The sequence below is a fragment of the Lutjanus erythropterus genome, chromosome 11, assembly GCF_056507025.1.
Source record: "Lutjanus erythropterus isolate fLutEry1 chromosome 11, fLutEry1.hap2, whole genome shotgun sequence".
NCBI classification, from domain to species: domain Eukaryota; kingdom Metazoa; phylum Chordata; class Actinopteri; order Lutjaniformes; family Lutjanidae; genus Lutjanus; species Lutjanus erythropterus.
This window is the reverse complement of record NC_139327.1, coordinates 5,800,549-5,823,924: the sequence shown is the minus strand read 5'-3', so window position 1 is coordinate 5,823,924 and position 23,376 is coordinate 5,800,549. Positions and strand designations below refer to the sequence as shown.

The window sequence follows — 23,376 nt, the reverse complement described above, 5'->3', positions numbered from 1 at the left end:
GATTGAATAATGAGTTTTTCCTCCAAGACACTGGCAACAAGAGCTCACTGGATTTCTGAGCACTGTGTTGTTGGGTTAGTCCACAGAGCTTTTCAGTTGGTGCAGAATGGGATTGTGGTGTTCCATGTGTGTTGTGCTCTATAGGACTGATAAATCTGCTGATTTTTGATTTCTTTTTATTAATCTATTATTACTGTTAAGACAAAAAAAAAGTGATAAAAAATGCCCATCACACCTTCCTAGAGCCCAAGGTGACTTTGTCAGATGTTCTGGTTTCTTAAACCAACAATTGAAACACCAAGTTTACAATTCTATGCAGTGAGAAGCACCAGGAGCCTTAGAACATTTGACATTTTTTGCTAAAAGAAATGACTTAAACGTTTAATCATTTATCAAAATAATTGCATCTTATTTTTCTGTCAGTGGATTAATCGCACAGCTTTAGTATTCTGTGTCATGTACACGTGCATGTTTCAGAGGAAGGGTGTGGCTACAGACATGCATGTTGCGAAGGCAGGTCTGTTGCTCTGCTGTTTCTGTTATTCCACATCCACTGCTGCTCTTCCAGAGCTTTGCTGCAATGTCTCTTCATAGACAACAAGAGACACACTCCTGCAACCTCCCTCCACTGCAGTGAGCACAAACACAATGGTCAACCAGGGAAAAACACACTCGGCCTAAATTCAGAGAAAAACAGAAATGCAGGATAGCACAATTCTGTCAAATATATGTTGGGATTTAACAATAGTGGATCCAGCTAATCAGTAAAATTATTTCAAAGACTTCTGCCTTACAATGTACAAGTTTAATAACAAGTTAAAAAGAATCTAATTGCTTGTAATTTCACTTCTCTCCCTGCAGTTTTCTGTGAAGATCTACGTTCCAGCTTATATTTTGTCAATGCATCTGTGCAAGAGGTAGTGTTTGCCAGCACCACAGGGACATCGGTGCCCTGTCCCGCCGCAGGCGTGCCCCCTGTCTCACTGCGCTGGTACCTGGCCACCGGCGAGGAGATCTATGATGTGCCAGGGATCCGCCATGTGCACCCCAATGGCACCCTTCAGATCTTCCACATCCCCCCTTCCAGCTTCAGCAAACTCATCCACGACAACACCTACTATTGCACAGCGGAGAACCCCTCAGGGAGAATCAGGAGCCAAGATGTCCACATTAAGGCTGGTCAGTCTCTCTGCTAATCAGTGTCTTCCATACATGTGCTTTGTTGCAACACAAACAGTCACTGTCCATTATGAGGAGTAGCTTATCTTAGCTCAGTATTAGCAGTTTTCCATCTTTAACACAACACATTTGTCTGTCCCCTCCTCACAGTCCTACGAGAGCCCTACACTGTCCGAGTGGAGGACCAGAAAGCCATGAGAGGCAATGTGGCGGTCTTCAAGTGCATTATCCCTGCCTCAGTGGAGGCCTACATCACTGTTGTGTCCTGGGAGAAAGACACAATGTCAATCAACGCTGAAAGTAAGTCATGCATCTTTTATTTACTACAGTAACTAATGTTGATGAAATTTAAAAGTCCAGGCAATGATGTACAGTAGTATTAAGCAACTGAAGAAGATCTTGTTTGCCTCTTTGCTGAGTTGTTCTTGTGATATTCTTATTGATGTCTCATTGATTGTTATGAGAGATTATAGATACTAGATTAAGCTTTCTTGCCATGATTACAGTAGAATAAGTGAAAAGTTGGTGTGAAAAACCAAGAAAGAGAGATGAGACACAGCTGTGTCTACTTTTTTTACTCTTGAGAGATGCCACACTTTTAACAGTATACAGCTGGAGTGAAATAGAGGTTCCCAGTTTCGCTCATCACCATCACACTTTGATATAAAAGTTAATGTTACAGTGTTCCCAAAAATGCTACTAGTAACACTTTAAATTTATGTTTATCTTGGAAGAATGATGATCACAAGGGTTGTGACGAGCTTTGTGACAGGAAAAGTGTGTTTGGTCTGATTTAACTGTACGAATCTACTGACATGAACTTACACAAAGGCCTAGCTTGTACCAGCTAGCCAGGCCCATTGTGTGTGTGTATGTGTGTGTGTCTGTGTATCCACGTCTGTCTGACCCAATGACAGCGAGGTCCCGCTCCTCATCCTCTGCCTGGTCTTCCACGAGAGCGCAGGCTGCCAGCCATGTCACTTAGTCTCAGTGTATTGACCCATTTCTCTGGCTGATAGGAAGCACTGCAGCACTCCGATCATTCAAATCACTTAAATGGAACGCTCGCCTGCGTGATTGTTTCCCAGCCCTGGGGGGCAAATTCACTTTATGTGGGGCATTTAGCAAACTCAATAGACAAGAGCTAATGTCATTTTGCTTTTGGATGGAGGGCAAATGCTGGCTAGCGACTGCTTTTTTTTGTTGACGTTTCACATTTGTCCGCTGAGGCGAAATCAGCCATGTTGAAATCTATAGCAATCTCTTAATTGTCCATAAATGGATTTGCCGCAAGCATGTTTTCAGATATGGGTACATCCAAGGGTTATGATGCTGCTGGACTATTTACTGTTCTGCAGGTTTTCTCATTTTGAATAGATTTTGTGAACTTGTCACTGAATTGTTGGGTTGTTTTATAGTATGGCTGCAGGTTTCAACTGAATACTTTGGGATTCTGAATCTTAGAGAGAAAAAAAGTTTCAGCACTGTCAAGACAAAGTGTTTATCTTGAGCGGGAAAATTCATCACATCTGTAGCCATCAGCCATGTAAACGCTGTCAGAAAAATCATCCAGCCACCAATCCACCACTCTTCTCCATGCTAAATAATGGATGACGGAGGCCTATGAATCCATGAGCAAATGGTCTTTATTTACGTCTCAGTGCACGCATCCTACTGACGCACCGTCCATTCCCCTCATCCTCTTCTACGCACATTTTAAGTGCACTTTGTGTGTGTGTGTGTGTGTGTGTGTATCCATGTCTGAGTCTATATGCACCCTAACTGACAGCTCAACACAAGATGGCTTAACCCCTCATCGCGATGCCCGGGCTTCAACATCTTAATTTTTAATGGATAAAAATAATATCAACACTTGGACTTCAAACAAAAAAGTTTGTGAAATATAGCTTTTCTGTCTCTGACATGAATAATTGAATCAGCCTTTCAGTTTGGAAGGTGTAGCATGATGTGCAGGGCCCATCACACAGGCCCTCTGTGAGTCTCACTGGACGGACAGACCTTTTTGAGTTGCTGCAGGGTAGACGAACAAAGCACCACTTAAAGAACCCTGGTGTCCATTAGAAAAGAATAGAAAATTATGATGAAAAATGCATTCAGTCAGGACATCCAATAAAAGTAACAGTGCAGTATAGCTGTCTGATATAGTGTTTGTATAGTGGTGTGGGGTTTTAAGAGAACTGCTGTAGAAAATATGCACTTCATGCTCCAATACTGACTCTAAGTTGTTTTACCAGGAAAAAAGATACTATCTGCTAATGAGGCCAGACAGTTTTATTTTCTAATGTATTTCTCCTTGCATTTGTAACAAGAAACTGTCTGACAAGTTGATTATCACTGGGAACGGGTTTAAAGATTTCGCCAAACTGGACACATTTTTCTCACCGACTTTAAGGTCCAGTGTTTAACATTTAAGGGCATCTATTGGCAGAATATGACATAAATTGAATATGATACTCATGAGCATGTTTTATCACCTGAAAATAAATGTTTTGTTATCTTAGGGCATTCTACAGTAGCCCAGAACAGATGAACCAAACACTGGCTTTAGAGAGGCCCTTTAATGTGTTGCACAACTTTCACTGGCACCATAGTTTCACCTACACACTTGGAAGGGGAGGGTAAGACAAGGGATATTCAGTTACAACCTCATTGCTAGATGCCACTAAATCCTACAGACTGCCCCTTTAAAAAAATACAGTACTAAACTCTGGCCAATGAAATTACTTGTGATTGGAATACAAAGCAGGGAAATGTCTGGGTTTAACAGTGACTCTTTGCTGCTGTGTGCCATTTGCCACTTACATCTGTATTCAACACAATGCTTGCAAACTATGTGAGTATCAAGACAATTTGGGGGAATGCATCAATTCAAAAGCTGCAAACTGTCCCGACTAAGAGGATTTCAGTTATTGTTTAGAGGCGGGAGCCAATCAGGACCAAGTCTGATGTCTGGTTTACTACAATTTGTGGACACAATAGAGTGAAGCCTGCCATTGTCTAATAAGGCTCTTAAAGACGAGCCATCGTCAGGAGGGATGAAAATGGCAAAGTTGACTCCAACTTGTGCTCAATGGTTGGCACCACTTACTGTGTGCACTTGATTGATTTACTCCACTGACAACACAATATAATTTAGTTGTCTTTATAACACATTTCTCCTCATATTCGTTCTGTTTCTACCATTGTTGGTGTAAACATGGTGCAACACATGTCAACACATGTGGCCCAGAACAGAAGCACCAGTAACGCATTCAATTAGGGCTGCAGCTAACGATTATTTTCATCATCCATTAATCTATTGATTATTTTCTGGATTAATCTATTATTAATCGATAGTTTTTTAGTCTGTAAAATGTCAGAAAATAGTGAAAAATATTTTCTAAAGCCCAAGTTGGCATCCTCAAATGTCTTGTTTTGTCCAGAAGACAAAGTGAATCAGTTTACTATCATAGAAGACTAAAGAAACCAGAAAATATTCACATTTAAGAAGCTGAAATCCAAGAAATCTGACAATTTTTATTTTTAAAAAAATCTTCAAAATTATTCATTGATTATTAAAATAGTTGCCAAATAATTTAATCATCAATTAAAGCTAAAATAATGCTTGATTAATCATTGCAGCTCTACATTCATTTCATGACTTGCACTGAACTGTGCATCTGACTGCTGCCTCCTGCCTCCTGCTGTCAAGATGCCACACACGAATCAAAAGGCAGAGCCCTAAAGAAGAGAATTTAATAGTTCAGTGAGGAAAATGAAATGAGAGAACCAGAGATTGTTCTACATTTATTTCACAGCAGTAGCAAAGTTGATGTAGCATTTTGAAATGTGTGACATAGCTATTTTTAGTTCATTTCAGTAAATATCTTGCTTTGGTTCCTGTTTGTATCTTTTCATCATCTGTGGTAATACAGGTAGTGTAGTATTGATAGTGTGCTCATGTGTCTGTGGTAAAAGTCTGACATCCAAGACTTCACAGTAGGCTAATGAACAGGGGATTTGTTATTGGAAGATCAAATCTGTCAGACAAACAGTGAGTAAACACGGAAGTCAGGAAACATGTAATGTACATTTGGAAGCTGCTGCTTGTTTTAGGCCATACAGAAAACAATGTCTAGAAATCAGTTTGAGATGAGAGTTTGTTTGTTTGTGTTGAGCTGCAACAATTACTGATTAATCAATTGAAAGAAAATTACTGTAGTTGCCAGCTATTTTGATAACTGATTAATGGTTTCAAAAATGTCAAGTGTTTTCTGGTTTCAGCTTCATAAATGTGAGGATTTGCTTTTCCTCGTTTATGCCAGCAAATAAAGAGTCCTTGGGTGTTTTGACTGTTCTGACTGGGAATTTGTGATAAGAAGTTTTCAGAATTTTTGACATTAGACAAACCGATTAATCGTGAAAATAATCTGAAAATTATTAGGTGCAGCTCTGTGTTTATGGTTTGTTATGATTTACTTTTACTGCATTTTGTGCATCTTGATCATGTGTGTAGAGCACTGTAGCACAGAATTGTGTTGATTCATAACACTGGATTTATGTCGAATAAACTGTGTCCTATACAGTATGTGAGCTATTTTAAAATAGCTGGTGTTGGTAATGGTTGAATAGAGCAGAAGAAGTATGCATGTGTAGGTGAAGGGCCCTGTTGTCTGGTGGAAGATCCATGTCCTAAATCACTAATGGCTGGGTTGCCTTTAAAGTACTGTAGCATGTAGCAGTGTGTGCTATTAAAAAAGATGAGAAGGCCCTGATGATTACTGTGATTCGATTTTGAGAGATTAGCATTAATAAAGCTCACCTGAAACCTTGTCCTTTTGCTGTGGCCCACGCCTGGTGGAACTTGGCTTTCTTTCTGGGATGCGTTGTGATGGACTGTGGCTGGCTGCGGCTGTGTTGCTGTGCAGGGCCATTCCCCAGGTGCAGCCTGTGCTGCAGTCACTGAGGAGGCCTTGTAGTCATTTGCCTTGGCCTGATGCTGCCTGCTCTGCATTCAGCACCAGTAGGGCCGAGAGGGGGCCGACCCCCCAGCACTACTGCAGAGACTCACACACACATACAAAAACGCACACACACACACACACACACACACGGGGGCTTCTTTTCATTCAGCACACGAGCTAAGCACAAGGGCCGTCGGCCATCACACAGATTCTCTTTGCTCTGCTCAGCCCTCCCTCGTCTCTCCTACGTTTCAATCTTTTCTTTTTTGCTCACACTCCCTCTTTGCTCTCTGTTTCTATCACTACCTCACACACATATATGAGCTATTACATGGGTAAACATGTCTTTAAGATCATCTTATTCCTTCCACAACAGCGTTGAATGAATACAATAATGCTGCTGGGTTTGGTAGCATGTAGGGACATTTGTTTAAAGACGCTCTAACACCTTCAGTCTGGCCATTTGCTAAGCCATCTTGTGCATTTCACAGTTTCTTTCATGTTTGTTGACATTTGGAATGTGTGTTGGAGTTATTTCTGCAGCCAGCCTCGTTGCCCGCAGCCATCGCCGAGAGGGAGAAGAGCCAGCCACACTATGTCGGTTTAATTGGCTGTGTATAATGGGCCTTTGAAGTAAATATCAAGAGTTACTATCAAAAGGCTGCTGGACGTTATCATGTGTTTCCACAGTGCCCACTGTTTCTCCTCCATTCCTCCTCCTCCATTTCAAGGCAGCTACAAAGCCGAGGCTGGTGTGGAGCCATGCAAATGTCTGTGGGTTGAGAGTCGTACGGTTGATGGCAGTTGATGTAAGTGAAACTAAGCTGACCTGTGTGTTTGCAACTCATCCTAATGTCACTATGGATACTCTCAGTCAACCCTGAGCTGGCCTGTTATCATTAGCATGTAAAAGCCACATAAATCAACATAAAAGGGAGGTTATGTATGTGAATACATTCAGATTCTTTGCGTGTATTCTATGCAATAGTGACTTTCCTGTATCACAGTTGCCCTGCTGTAAATACAAGTCTGGAGTTGCAGAACTGGAGGTAATCATTTGCTATACAGTGTGTGTTGTAGCCTACAGGTAGTGTGGTATAATGAATGTCTTTTGTTGGTAGCAGCCTTGCAGCTCTCTCGCTGTCGGTTTTGCCCTTTTCTTAGAATGCTCTGTAGGAAGCGCAGCCATTGGCGCAGCACAACCTTGAGCTGGGGCTGGGGTGGGTAGGTAATGGTTTTACTGGTCCCTGTGTGGTGGAGATGTGAAGGGAGAGGGAGGGGAGGTAAGGAGGGGGAGAGAAGAGAGAGGATAACTAACTCCCGCTCTGTCGACAGGCAGGGTTGGGACTCTGACGTGTGACAGGCTGGATGTGGAGTCTTTTTCCAGCATTCGCCATTCTGTCTGCCCATGATTGGCTGGAGTCTTGTTATTCACACAGAAAAATGGGTCAGGTGGCCTGTGGAGAATGGAGTGTTTGTATGGACGGATGGACGGACAGCACAAACACACACGCACACACACGTGCATACCTACACATGCATCCCACACAGAGCAGGATTATACTCTGCAGCAGAGCAGTGGTGGCAGATAAATAACAGATAAATGAAAATAAATCCAGGTTATGTGGTAAGCGTCTCTCATGTTGAATTCACTGTGTTCTCTCACAAGCTGCGAGCTGGTTCTCTCCTCACACCCAGTGGCAGGGGCTTAGCGAGATAAATAAAGGGTTGCACTGAAGGAAAAAAAAACTGGGAAGAAAATCAATACCTGTGTGCATGAATCTGGCTGCAGCTGCCACAAAGCATTATGGGAACATGACGGGTAGATACACTTGGGCTGGGCAGCAGGCTGGCAGCATGATTGGCTGTAAGGGTAAAAAAACAGAAACACACAAATCCTTCTGGCCCCATGAAAATATATATAATATAAAATTATGTTGCTTGTGAAGATAGATTATTACTTATAGAGTCAAAATAATTGGTAAATATTTTCCAGAGTTGCAGCTATTAGTAAATTAATTGATCAGTCAGTCAAAAAAAATGGTTGCCTTCTGTTTGATAGTCATTTGCTGGTTCAAGCTTATTAAATGTGAGGATTTGCTGCTTTTCTTTGCCATTTATTACAATAAATGAAGATTCTTTGGATTTTGGATTGTTGGTTGGACAAAAGGGCTCTGTGAAATTTTGATGAATATTTTTCACAACTTTTCAACATTTTATAGGCTAAAAAATTAATCTATTAATCATGAAAATAACTGTCAGATTAATCAATAATGAAAATAATCATTTGTTGCTGTAACATTACCCTTCTCTCTAACTAGACCCACCTGTAAGGTCAGGTACTCTGTAGTAATTAGAGTTATTTGTAAATCATCATGTGAGGAGGACTCGTGACTGTTGCAGATGTTTAATATGAATTATTTTCAGCACAACCTGGGCATCTGCAAAGATGGTTAATGGATTTGAGTTTGTCTCAAATTTGGCAGAATTAAACTGTATTAAAAATGTTTAATGAAAATATAATACTTTGATCTACATACAGTATTGTATACTTTTCAAAAAATAAGTACTTTACAAAGGGACATAAACTGAAGCATTTGTATAAACCAGATTAAAAAATAAGATTAAGTAAGATACTGTATTGTATTATCACTGCAGTTAGTGTGCATGTGCGGATTTGAGTGAGTTATTATGTAATAATTGTAAGTGTTCACGTCTCCACAAAGAAAACATGAGCATCCTTCTGGAAGCAGATCATATGCAATGTTTATTTACTTCAATGCCTTCATGTGTTGGAATCCAAACAGCTGTAGTCATTTGAGAAATGTCTTGTAAGTCATGTTTGGTATGCTACCACAATGTCATGACTGTGTCAGACCTTACACTGCAGTTTCATTACGACCATTGCAGGTAGAAAACGTGACTGTATATATGAGTTTGCAGCTATAATGACATGCTCATCAATATGTTGCAAATGTGTCAGTGGTGTCCAGCAGCACAGTAAAACATCAGCATTAGATTATGCTGTGTGTGCTCTCTACATCCCTCTCCATACAGCCTGCTGCTCCAGTCTTAGCCTCAGACTGACAGAGATATTAATTAAATTGGCTGATGCCCTTTCTCTCTCTTTACTGCACTGCCGCTGCAATGATCACACTCCCACCTCCGTACTGTGCTGTTTGCTCACCAATAACCGCAATTTGTTCTTTATTAAACTCTCGGGGCTGGGAACAATTAGGGTGTGAGCTGGAGGTGGTGGTGTGTGTGTGCGTGTGCACGCATGCGTATATTTGAGCGCAGGCAGGAGGAGGAGGGGGAGGAGGAGGAGGAGGAGGAGGAGGAGGGTCGGGGGGAGATACTAAACACTGCTTAATCTTTGATAAACAGTGAGGTCTCCTTTGTGCCGCTGCAGTTTGGCACATCTTCTCCAGGCTGCTCAGCGCTGTGCTGGGGCTAGCTCATGGCTGCTGCCTTCACGGCTCCCAGACCTGGATGGAAGCCAGGTCATGTGTGGCTCCCTGCCAAGATACAGATTAGCTATAAGCGCAACATGAGCTAATCATGGAAGGAGCCACCAATTAATTGGCACTTAGACATTTGCTGGACTGTATGGATTTGGGGCTGGATGTTATCAGTGGATCAAAGTGATTGGCATGGATGTCACTGGCAGTTAGATATATTCACATGCAACATATTTGGGGGGGAAAGACTTGATATGTGAGTGTATGTATGATAAGGCACTGAGGTTCAAGCTATATCTAAATCACTAAATCACTTCTGAGAGGGCTCGGCTGGGGCATTTTGTGTGTATTTGAGTTTGTATGAAGATTTCATGTTACAGAAACCTTGACTAAAATGATCATGTTATCAGTTGGGCTGCACAGTTAATCAAAATATTACTGAAATAGCAGTATGGTCAAGTGCAATATCCAAATCACAAACAATCACAAGCTACAATTTTTGATAAAGGAAATATGTATAACGAAACATCTTTAGAATAATTTGCTGTAGTGCTGCAGAAATGCCTACAAATCTTGTTTTCTAGATGTTAAAAAAAAAAAAAAAACATGTTTCTTTGGTACAGACACAACAAATATCACATCATTATGACTAGGGCTGAACAATATCTAATTGACATTATTTTGACTAATATTGCAATTGTGATATGATTTGCGATATTAGAGGTAGTGATAATTTTTACTTCATTTTTCTTATTTTGATTGAAAAACATGAAAAACATGAAATGACTATGGTTTTTGTTTTGTTTTGGGTTTTTTTTTTTGTTTGTTTTTTCTCCAAGATTCTGTACCATGTTTTTTTCAGTCTGTAAAAGTAAAAGTAAAGTAAAAGTCTGACATTCATTCATTTAAAAGCCATATTGCCATTTTGATAAAATTTCAATTAATATTGCAGCCCTAATCATGACTTAAAATCTTCAACAGTTTTGTTTCTGTGGAAATAAAATTGTGATGCAAAAAGACATATCAGGAATCACATTGCAATATCTATTAAAAAATGGTGCAATGTTATTTTTTTTTTATCATATTATGGAACCCTACTTTTCAGTATTAACTTGGTATTGTTAAATATGCTGTTAAAATGTTCGAAAAGTACTGATATACCTAAAATCACAAAAACCTCTCATTGATTTACAGTGTCAGTGTCTTCACAGACTTAAAACAAACACGCTGCTGCTGTGCCTGCATCTGGGAGACTGTTGCTAACTTTGGTTGATGCTGGACAGGATATACTGCAAGTTTTGCAAATTGCACTAATTCAACGCAGTTTGAATGATAATTAGAATGCTAACCATCTAAAATTTGATCGTAGTTTATCATGAAACGGATTGCTGTTTCATCCCTAGTTTGTGTGTGTTTGTGTGGAGGGATATTAGTCCACAGAGATCACCTCCTGTCTGGAATGGAGTAGGCAACATGACAGTTAACCATGACAGGACCTCAAATGCAGAACATAGAGAGTAATTTCAACATCCTGTCCTGTCATTACAGGACTTTCTGTGATTTTCTATATTACATTCAAGATCCTCAGAGAATGCCAGATGAAAAAAACACATTATAAATCAGACTCAGCAATGGATGTGGTGGACAGCTAGATAAACGTCAGTCACAGCTCTGCAGAAACACCTGTGCTGCTGCCTGCTGAGCACTACGTGATTGCTCTCTGTCAGCGATAAAAAAAGAAAGGTGATTCCCCCCACACTTCTCCATCTCATCCATGTTTAACCCTGCTCTACTCTGACGTCAGAGAGAATTCAGAAAAAAAAACCAAAATGATTTGCAGGGAAGACCTTTGACTGGCGACAAAGGCTGCTTGAAATCACAGCATCTTTGTAGGAACCTGTAGAGAGGCTGATGTGCATATAAACGTCTGTGTGTGTGTGTGCGTGTGTGTGTGTGTGTGTGTTGAGGAGGGAGAGGAGAAAAGTGTACTGGTGTGTGTGTTGGTGTGTAGGAGGAGGAAAAGGGGGGAGTTGGCTGTGAATGGTTGCTCTTATCGCGTGCAGGCAGCTGCTGCAGTGTCTTTGAGAGACAGAGGGGCTGTCCATGCATGCCACTCACTCTGCCTATTCACAGCCTCCCTCCCTCTCTGTATCCTTCTCTCGTTCTGTCCCTGTCTGTGCTGCATTTTACGGCAAGGAAGTGAGCGAAAGAAAGAGGGGGTGAAAAAATCATGACTTGAGCTTTAATGCAGACTCATGACGCGCAGGCCCCTCCGATTCACATCCTCATGATGATTCTTGCACAACAAGGGACAGGCAAGAAATTAAATGTCATTGGACATCACCACATCGGCCCGACTAATGTGTGATTGTTTGTGCAAAGGCACACCGGTGTCCCCCTTTGTTGACACAGACGTTTTAACATTTCAATAAATCATGGCTGTTTATATGCAGGCCTCCAATGTGGCTTCTGCTGCTTTCATGTTGGTTTTGTTTTTTTCCTGTTAATAAGTAAACAAACAGTTAAATCTAGGCCTGCACCTGCAACAATTATTTTTATCATTTGACGATTATTTTATCAATTAAACAATTAGTTGTTTGGTCCATAAAACTTCTTGTTTTGTCCTCAATCTAAAGATATCCAGTTTGTTGTCATAGAAAATATTCACGTCAGAATTAGAATTCAGAGATTTTTTTTTTCTTTAAAAAGATAACTCAAAACAATTAATAGTTGATGACTAATCGATTAATCAACTAATTGTTGCAGCCCTAGTTAAGTCAGATTATTTTTTTCTCTATCAAATCACAAAAGTTGCAAGTAGCGTGGGAAAAATGCACTGCTGAAGAATTAAGATAGAAGTAACTAAAATCTGTACATACTAAAAGAATCTTAGCTGTCCCACAGGTCAGTCAGAAGATAATAGCAGTAAAGATTCCTCCCCCTGCTCCACAATGCTAATCAAAACTACGAATAATGAAGTGAATTCATTCAGTGGGGAGCTGGTGCCAGTATAAAGGTGACCTGTGGAAAGGTATTTCCAAGACGGGCCCGCCATGGGAAATCACCTTGATAGATGGACGTCTCAGGCAGCTAGGGAAGTGATATCCCCAAGCAATGCATGTTGCATGCAGAGTGCATTCTGGGATTTGTCTTGCCCCCCCCCTTCCCCTCCTCCTTACCCACCCATCTTCGCCCAGGTGCCCTGTCATGTATGGCTGCACTCCTGCAGCAGTATTTTTTCACACTGTGATATGTAACCTTGACTCTGAAAGGAGCAGATGGTGAGAAAGGATGATTAAGAATCAGAAGATCTGGGCAGCCTGCAGACAGACACTTCATGTGTTTATTAAAGGTGATTTGACGAGAGACTTTTATTTTTACTTATCTTAGATTTTTTTTTTCTACATTATAGTTTTAATTTATCAATAAAATTAATGGAACTTACAAACAAAAAATGTATTATTTATGTTGAGTTAGTTACAGTGGATTGGAAGATAAATTAAAATCAGATAGGCAATAAATATTTTAAATTGACAATCTAAATTCAAGTATTAATATATTTGACGATATGTATGTTTTACAAAAAATATGAAATAATTTATCACATATTGTAGGTGAAAGAGAAATTCCATTTTCAGTCTTTCTCAAATATAGCATTCATCTGATGTATTTACATTTACAATAAACTAAAATTTATTTTAATATTTTAGGTATGTATTAAATCTTTTTTTTCCATTTAATATAATAAAACCTAAACATTAATAGTTAATGTAGGTCCATTATTGTGATAATAACTAAGACTTTCCTGTTATTTAAATTCAAGATTTAAAATAATTATGCTGTATTTCTTTGGAGATATATTTATATGTTGAACTGAATGCCTTGAAAGAATTTCATTCTGCATGCAAACTCCTGGTATTGAAAACATTAAAAGAAAATGTTCTATCGGTGTTGCCAACCAAAGCTTTACATTATTTTGTCCAAGGTGTGGAGACATAATTTTTTGGAAATGCTTGCATAATCCTTTAGTTCCACTCGGCAACTATAGAGAGAGATACAATACGGAGGGAGTCTGTGTAAAAATAATTCAGAGGACAAAGAAATTAAACTGATAAGTGAACGCATGAAGGGTCTTTTGCATAATCCGAGTTAATCCATAATGCAGAATACAGAGTGAACTGTCTAAAAATATCTCTGAGTGCCTTCAGAAAGCGAAGGAAACATGTTCAATTAGCATGTTCGCTGCTACTGCTCTTTCTGCAGCCGCTGAAAATTATCTTTCTATTTCAGATTTTGTTTCTACAATTGCATTTCTCCACAATTACTGATAATAAGAGTGCAGAAATATAATATATGCAACTAAAATCTAATAAATCTATTATATTCTTGTGTGAATTTAATGTTTTTGTGTGTGTGGTTTGTTGGACAAGCAGTGATGAACCCCAAATAGATTTTTCTCTTGCATACAGTAAATAGTCATGTTGTTGCTGAGGGCCTGAGTTGACGCTGTCAGCTCCGCCTGATTGGCTGGAGCATGCTATGACTCGCTGTGCGTTTAGCCAATGCGGTTTGCTCCCGTTCCGCTCCTTCTTTTTTTTTTCCCCACCCTAAATAAATTGCCTGGAGAAATTGAACAAAAAATTAGAGAAAGGGAGAGAGCCTTTCATCTAATTGAGAAGCTCATATTAGCTGTGGTGGGAAGATAAGCTCCTCTCTCTCAGCAGCTATTAAGCTCACTGTATGTTAGCCAGTTTCTGCTTCTTTTCTCCACTCTAGCTTGATTTTTTTTAAAGCTGTCACCTCGGTGCACTCCATGTCAGTGAAGTGCAGGTTTGTGTACAAGTTGTGTGTGTGTGTGTGTGTTTATCTTCGTGTGTCCCAGGTGTGTCTGACAAGCTGCTTTACCTGCACACATGCACAGCACTCCAAAATGGAGACCAGATCATGTGACCTTGTGCGGGGAAAGACACACACATTTTCCTCAGGTCATCGTCTTTGTTTACTCATTTTGGCGCCCTCCTACACTTGAGAGCACACATTTATTGTGAACATATAATGTGTCTCAGTATCTAATGCACTGTGAGATTAAACTGGCTTTGACACATCCATATATTCATGCAACCATGAAATAAATTAAATTTTAATTAAATAAACTTTACCTTTATTAATAACGAAATGAATAATTGGACGGGACTGTGAAAAAATCGATGAATTATATGAATGTAAGAATAACAATTAGGGCCCGACTGATATTATAAGCCAAATTTTGACCTTTTATGACTATATCAGTCTATATTGGTGACTGATATCTATCAATTTGGAAACTTTTCTTGTTGGCAGAACATAATGCAGATTGTTTTTATTTATTTATTTATTTATTTTTGGTTTAAAGGAGCATTTTATGTATATTTGATCTTTTTTCTCAAATAACATTTAATATAAGCCCATTTAATTTTCTATGTAATTGTTCTTTGTGTTTTTTTTTTATTCATATCCATTTATAATTATTAAAAATACAGAAGAGATTTTACTGTTTAGTTCCCTGATATCATTTTGGACAACAAACTTTACTGTCAAACTGTAAAATTTCTCTCTGAATGTCAATAAATGTCAAGTTTTTTCAGCTAATGCTAATAACCATTAACCAATGTACCTGCCTTTTTTTATATTTTAAAGAGGTTTGTATAAACTGTAGTTCATCCACACTCAATGGTAAGAAATGCTCAGATGTAGTGAGCAAAGAAGGATGATTTAATATTCCACAGATCTGACCAAACCAAATCTGACATCACTATGACAACAAAATGTTCATTTATTTTTCTAGTTAAGTTCATTAAAACTTCACAAATTTAATTCCCATTTATAAAGATTTTTTTCCAAGAATTCAAATTAAATGCTTTGGCATAATCTGTCAAATTCAGTGTAGTTGATATTTATCAATATTATTTTGTCACAAATATTTGATAACCACATTAGAGATATCATTGCAAAAAAAGTGTACTTATGTATATATTCAATAATCTGCCTAAAGAATATCAGTTGACATAGCGCTGTTTTTTTTTACTCTCTAGTATCCGTATCGGGTCAGGCCCCAAAATCTGGTATAGAGGGCTCTAATCAAAATGTACGTGTGTTGTCCTCAGCATGCGTGAGTGGCTAACATTCAGTAAGTGTGTCATGTGTCAATTAATATGTCCCAACATATGTTCTAATTGACATTGTGGATAAACCTCTGCTTGGATTTATCTTGTGGTCTGATTCTTGGGGTGTAGACGTTCTCCCTGATTACATTGTGTGTTCTAGTGCCTTGATCCCTTTAGCCCCCAAACCAGGATTACATTTCCACAATATAATCCCGGTTGCGTGGCCTGGGGGTCACACCGCAGCCCCCAAAATGTCTTGGTGCGACGGTGATACTGCGGGACACTTGGAAGGGGAGAAAAAAAGCAATCAAGTGGTGGTTTACTGGCGATTTGTTAATCTTCTCTCAATAAGAGTGAGGGAAGAAGGGAGACCGGTAAAAAAAAAAAAAAAAAGGTTTGCTCTGTCTAGGCTGCTGCTGCTTCTGCTGCTGCTGCTGCTGCTGCTGCTGCTCTGGCTTACTGCCTCTTTCAGTCCAAGGCAGCCATTTTGTGTCAGCCAGTGTGTGTTGCTAGAACAGTGCTGGTTCTCAGTTCACATTGAAAAGACAAGCTGATCAGAAAAACAAAGCAAAATTCTTTTTTTTTCAGCTTGGAAAGAGAACATTTAGTGACATGATGCATTATAAATGTGGTGGAGGCCCTGGAGGTACTGTACAGTCATTCTCCTGGAGCTCAAATAGTTCCTTATCTGTGTGAAAATAGTGGCGCTGTAGTGTCCCCATGTAGGACCTGAGCAAACACACCGTCTATGTGAGTGATCAGGTGGCCCATTCAGAGAGGCCCCATAATGGCAAGTTTCTTCTAGCCTTGTTTGCTCTGTGTTTTGTGGCTTTGGCGTCTGGCAGATGGACCATCAGGGATTATACCTGCTAATGAAGAGAGGTGGAAGAGAGGTGGGGAGAGGGGGAGGTGAAGGTTTATTACCAGTTATGATGAGAAGAAGTGGACGACAAAACCACTGGTTCTTCATGGAACTCATGGGACTGGATTTGTTTTTAGGTCAACAATTCATTAAACTTTATATTTTAATAGATTATATCTGAGTTTATTTGTAATGTACAGGCTGTTGACATGGTGTGATGCAGGTTGCTTCAGTTGTCTCCTTAACTCACCTTTGACAGCAAAACTTTCTTTTACAGATTTCTAGAGCCTGATCGATCCTGGATTTTGACAGATTTTTTATTTATTTATTTATGAAATCCAAAATGACATCAGGGCAGTGAAACAGTAAACTTTCACTGCTCACTGGTATTTTTAATAATTATAAATAAACAAAAACATAAGTAATACATTTTAAATGAAGGAAAATGACATACACATATACAGTGTTGCCTTTGAAACTAAAAATGACCAAAAAATAAAAGCAATCTTTATTATGTCAGTATAGTGGTGCTAGGCCAATAATAAATGTGTATCTGTATGGCTCTACAAATGAGCCAACACGGAAACAAATGTTGTTGGGCCACACAAAGTTATGGTACATGTGTATGTATAATATTTTAATTTACTCAATTTGACATTTTTCTTGGTCTACTTTGTATTTTATTGTACTCAGGGTTTTTAGGAGGCTCTGTATTGTGTAAAACATAAGTCATCCTGTGTTAAGAGGTTTGTCCTCACAGCTGTAGTCAGATTCAGTGTGTAGATGTTGGTGGGGGGCAGAATGATTCCTTTTTTTAGGGGTGGGGGTGGGGGGATGGTCTTTGAGGTTATGACGGGGGATCCTGGGGCCCACAGACCAAAACTGGACAGAGACACACAATGACCAGTCCTTCCAGCGTGATTACACAAGGCGTATGTCCAGACAGGATGGCCTAATCCCTGACAAACCCCCCTCCCCGTACGCCCATACACACACTCGCACACACGCACTCCCCCCTCCCTCTCCACCCCTTAACATATGGAGATGGGAGGAATTAGCGCAGTGGAAGAAAATAAATGAGTTAAAGCGGCCAGCAGCTTAGATGCCACAATATTTGTTCTTGGGTGACCCGTCTGTGAGTTTCTTAGAAGTGAGGCGCTCATGGAGGAAAGACTTAACTCCTTTATTTTGTTCAGAAACAAAATAACAACACAGATTTAGCAAATAATGGGCTTCAGTTTGATGACATTGTTCACAAGCACATCATATGCATTTATTTCAGTGATTAGGGACGAGCTCAGGCAGAGAGGTGCAGTGTGCATTGTCTTTCAAGATGCACAGTGTTTGGGACCACACCTCCCACAAAGCCACAACCTGACCCCGCCGGGCTCCTCGTGTGACCCCACCAACAACGACCCACCCCAGATTCAGCCCAGATCTTGTTAAATAGGATTAAGCTGGCTACCTGCCATTCAGTGGCTTGGACAGGACCTCTTATCTCCTGTCTTCAGATGGCTGCCAAGAACAACATAATGCACAGCGACCTACATTAAACAATGCCACACGCACGGTTTGTACTAGGCTGATATCTTTTGGTCAATGCGGGTATTGTCTTCTGATTTCCATGGATAAGTGTAGGTCACTAGGCCACTAACATTCCTAATTGGGATCTAATGACTGGGGTCATGCTAAAAGGCATTTAGGTTCAAGCCAATTAAATGTTTTGATGCCGGCCATAGCCAGTCGTGTGTATCTTTGTGTGTCTGTGTTGCATAGGTTCTTGTGCAAGCAGAGCTGTATGTGTATTCTTTGTAAAGCTCATCTTAATTCCTTGCCCTCCCCACACCCTCTACTCTAATGCACAAGTTTTGTCTATGTATTTATCAGGACAGAGCCCTGATAGAGACTATAGAGCGCAGTGGAGTCCATGTCCTCCAAAGCACATGTGACATGTCTCGAGCACCCTCCCATACTCTCCCTCGAAGCAGGGACACCAATTCAGCAGCATAAGAGGCTTTGTGGCCAAATCCCCAGTTGATCTTCATAAAGTTTGTGTCTTACAATTAAGTACAGATGGTTTGCAGCTGGTTGTAAGGCTAGTAAATAACTTGGGCCTCTATTTTCGCCAGGGATTTGGTGGGGTAATCCCTCTCTCTGACAGTTTACCAGATTCAAATCAGTCCGGGCTTTGCTTTCCTTCCTCCACTTCTTCGACCATTTTTTCCCCCTCTCCTCCTATCCCCCTCATTCCATCAAAAGCTCCTTATCCTCATTTGAATATGCGATCATTTAGTGGGAGCACACACATGACATGACTGTATCTAAGAACAGGGATGTGGGTGATGCAAGAATCTCGCCCAATTACCCCTTAAAACCCCCTTTCAATTTGAAAAGTCCACATTGTAGGTTGGAAACAGTGTTTATGAGACATGTTGAGAAATATAAAGACAGTGTGGACCCCAGGACGAATAGCAACTGCTATAGCAGATGCTAATGGGGATCCAACAAGATAAACAAACAAGTTGCAAACTGCCACAGTGTTCATACAAATTACAATTACTCTCTTTTACTTGTCTAATGGACAGAGAGTTTTTATGAAGGAAACTGGTAATAAGCACTTTTTTGGGTTTGACATTCTGCTCTGCAAATGCTGTGTGGCTGATGTTAGAATTAGTAAAGGTGAGCAATGTGGCACAAATCATCAATCAAATCATTTTTAAAAAAATCAGAATACAAAATATTAGAATGAATTGTCATATTGGTTTTTATGACTGTTTTCCAAGTTTTGGAAGATACAACCAAACTATTTAAAAGAAATGTGCTACAAGGTACAACCTACAGACCATTTTTTACACACAAATTACATTTAGGTCTTATAGTCTCTTCCTGTGTGGTTGTAGTTGATGCACTTTTGTGGGATCCTCTCACTGTTTGACACCTGTTTTGAGGTGCTTAAAAAGGTTTGTCAGGTTGCCATCCAATGTGCCAATCTTATCTTTGCAAGTAACTGTAGCTGTGCTGTGTCAGTTTTGGAAAATCCAAACCAGTTCAATATTAGTGATATCGAACAGTTTTTAGGGACCAACTCTTCCATGGTGCTGTGCTGTAAATAAAAAGGGAAAGGGAAAAAATCCAAGGCACTACCTTTTGTTTCTAATTTTTGGTTCCTATTATTTGTTTATTATGTGTTTTAAGGAAAGTGCATGATGGACATTTTAGGCATTTTTAGATTTGGCTGAGAAAACAACTTTGGGTGCGTGAATGAGCCACAGAACTGCAGCTGATAGAATGTATGCTGTAATATGATGCTAATGATCTTTCTGGAAACGCAGATCATGGAAACATTTTATTAATTCACAATCTAATATCATCATATCACACATTCCTGATAGTAAAGAATATTTTCAACATGTTGGCTGTCACTGTCACTTGTCACCTGAATCCCAAGTGTCTCTTTTTCACAGAACTAAGACAAGCCTAATTGCCTGGTTAACCCACCATAAAACACTTCAAATTCAAATCGACTCTGGTCGAAATAAATCCTTAATTCACCGTGTTAGATGTGAAAATATTCTGGCTGCACATGCTGTTGTCCTCTCCTTTCCTTCATCCATCGGCTCAGTAGGTGTGTACTGTGCCGCTGGCTGAGAGTCTGTCGCCGAGCTCTCACTCGTTCTTCTGAGGCAGATCAATAAATTAGCAAAATAAAATGACGGAAATCACCCCCCAAAAAACAACCAGTGATTGACGCAATAGCCAATATATTTGTCCCTAAACAAAATGCATCACTTCCTGTATGCCAAAGATTCAATCAAACACCCTGTATTTAGAATACTAAATGTAACTGGCTTTATTAAGCGGTTTATTGTCATATATTATGACAGCCCTGGGAAAGAAACAGCAGGTTTTATATAGTCTATAGTAACATCTTGTTAACTTCCTGTCTCACAGTACCGTATGCTCATACTTATGAACATATTAATAACTGATATTAACTGAAAAAGATCACAGTACAGAATGACACTATCAGCGTTGCTTACCATTCCACCATATCTTCATAGCTCATATAATGCATGTCAGTGTGCATAGAGGACCCCTGTTAAGCAGATCTGTCTCCTGGGACAGCGTCGGGGCCCAGAGGAAAGCAAACCCTAATGAGGACATAGTTACGGCACTCACACATCCTGAGAGAGCTGTGATCATTGGATGGTAAAAAGCAAACGCTCCCTAGGAAACAGCTTGACCCTGCTGCTCCTTGTTTCCCCCATCCTGCCATTCCTATTATTCAAATATATTTATATATTTATATCATTATTTATCCGCTGTAAGTGGAAGGAGCCGGCACAGCAACACCTCATCTGCATAAGACAGTAGCTAACTGCCCGAGCAGCGCCTCGGGATACGAACAGATGGGAGTGTTTAGCAACCTTACCCAGCTACCCCTCCCACCCAAAACACACACTCACACACGTACCAGAACCCACACACACCTCCTCCACCTCTCCTTCCCCACCTCTCCTCTACCCTTTTTCTCCCCATGCACCCCTACCACGCACTACCCCCCGCCAAATGTTCAGTTAACCTGTCAGTTCTCATTGCCCAAAATTCAAGATGCCATATGCCGCGCTCTGACTTCTAACCCTCCGCTGCCGCTCTTCCCTGTCTCCTTCATGGTGACATGAAAGTCCCCCTTGAAACACGAGGATGTCTCTCCTCTGCTGTTTGATTCTGAACGCCTGGCTGAGATCACAGCGATTGTAGGCGTAGCTTGTCTTGTATAATAAAAGCAGTCACTTAGCGCTACACGACACAGTAGGAGCGCATTTACCACAGCAGCATCTATGAGACTTTTGATGAGCTACCTGGGTAAATACAACAAATAACTTATGATGTTCCATCCTCCCTTTGTAATGATACTGTGTCGTGGAAGGGAAAGTGACCGCTAATGAGGCCTCATCACCTGGTTGAGGGATGAATGTAAATGTTTTGTTTCTCACTGAGATTGACTGATTGTGAAAACGCGCACAATAAAGCCGGCAGCCCGTGAGCCTGTCCTGTGATATAACATCTAATAACTGCGAGCTTTGGCAGTCCTGTCCAGTGAATTCTGGACCATTTGCCCTTGCACAGAGGGCAGCTCCCAGCAGGCCTGGCCATAGTGACAGTTTGTTGTTGTTTATAAGGTCATCCCCACCATAGGGGGCAGCATATTCATTACACCCACCCCATGGCTCTGTTTGTCTCTGGCAGTCTGTTTCTCTGTGGGCTCCTGTCATAAGGTCAGAGGGTACTCACTATCATCCTCCTCTTGTCTTCACAACAGGCCAGGAAAGTCATAATGCCTCTGGAAAGAGTTAAAAGGGTAATTGGCCTCATCTGAACAAAAATGCCAAGTTTACATTGAGAACTTGGGGGGAATCTGTAATATTCTGATGTTATGTATGCAGATGCAGCAATATTCAGGCAGTTACTGAAATAAAAGCTGCAAAGGTTAGTCAATTAATTGTTAGATCCATCGACAAAGAATTGGCAACTATTTGGAAAAGTGACAGAGCAAAGAAAAAACACATTTTCTGCTGATGAAAAAAATTAAGTTGAATTCACAAGCCATAAAACATATCTCTGCTTGGTTCAGTATATTGAAAGATTTTGTCTGGTCATGAATGACCAATAGCCTGTAGTGGCTATTATTACCTGTTAGCAAGTTTAACTACTTATTTCTATGTGAGTGACATAATTCTTCTGTGATACTGTCACACAAGATGTTAATATTCATCATTATCAGTTATGGTAATTATCAGTTGTGGTCACTAAGGCTGAATGATTTAGACATATCTAAATGTAGTTATTTTGACTGATATTGCAAATGCAAAATGATTGGTGATATTAGAGCAAAGGATAATTTTTACAACATTGCTCTCACTTTCATTGGAAAAACATTAAAATGATCATGGTGTTATGATTATGTTTTTTTCATGGATCTGTACTAAACAGAGGTGTTTTCTGAAACCTAGAGAATGATGTGTTGACCTGGACACCTTTGCTGCACCACAATATTTCATTTAAAATGGTATTTTGACCCATATTATGCGTTTAAACAAATTGCAGTAGACCATATTGCGATTTCCATAAAATTTCAATTAATTGTTCAGCCCTAGTGACCACAGTGACTGTTGTTCAGTGATTTACTTTAACTGCTCTGAACTGAGACTATGTACTTGTTCAACAGCAGCCACTGTGGTCACATCTGACATTTAGTAAAAAAAAAAAAAAAAACAGTCTTTATATGATTGTCACTGTATTTGTATCATCTCAAGTCAAGTGAACTTTTTCTTTTTCTATTATATTTTAAGTTGTCTGTATAGATACAGATGTAGGCTAGAAAATGTACATTTTTCTTTTGTTTTTATTTAACAGTTCCTTTGACAATGTAAACATCTGTTTCCCATGCCAGTGAAATGCCTTTGAAATAAATAGAATTAAGTAATTTCATAGTTTATGAGTAGCACAAATAGACCCTAGTCATCAAGTAACTGAACTGACTCAATAATGTCAGTTATACAACAGTATCTATGTAAAGTTAGCTGACGTTAGCCACCATAAGAAACTAGTTTAACCAGACTAAATAATTCAGCAAATCCCTTGAATCTATTGAGCTGAGTAATGGTGAGTTTCATTGCCTTTAAATTCAATATTTATATTTATCTAATAAAAATGAATACACATTAAAAGGTCAGTGTCTCGCAATTCTTCAAAATGCTTTATTT

The 23,376-nt window shown here is 39.8% G+C and overlaps 1 protein-coding gene across 2 annotated transcripts in view; it reads left to right on the top strand.

The window, feature by feature from the left end:
• dscama (Down syndrome cell adhesion molecule a) overlaps positions 1-23,376 on the top strand; it is a 129,446-nt gene that overhangs the window by 28,836 nt on the left and 77,234 nt on the right. For both annotated transcript variants that reach the window (XM_084730564.1, XM_084730563.1), the window contains exons 2-3: positions 862-1,179; positions 1,330-1,479. In XM_084730564.1, coding sequence (XP_084586690.1) covers positions 862-1,179; positions 1,330-1,479 — 468 coding nt within the window. The remainder of the gene's footprint in view (positions 1-861; positions 1,180-1,329; positions 1,480-23,376) is intronic.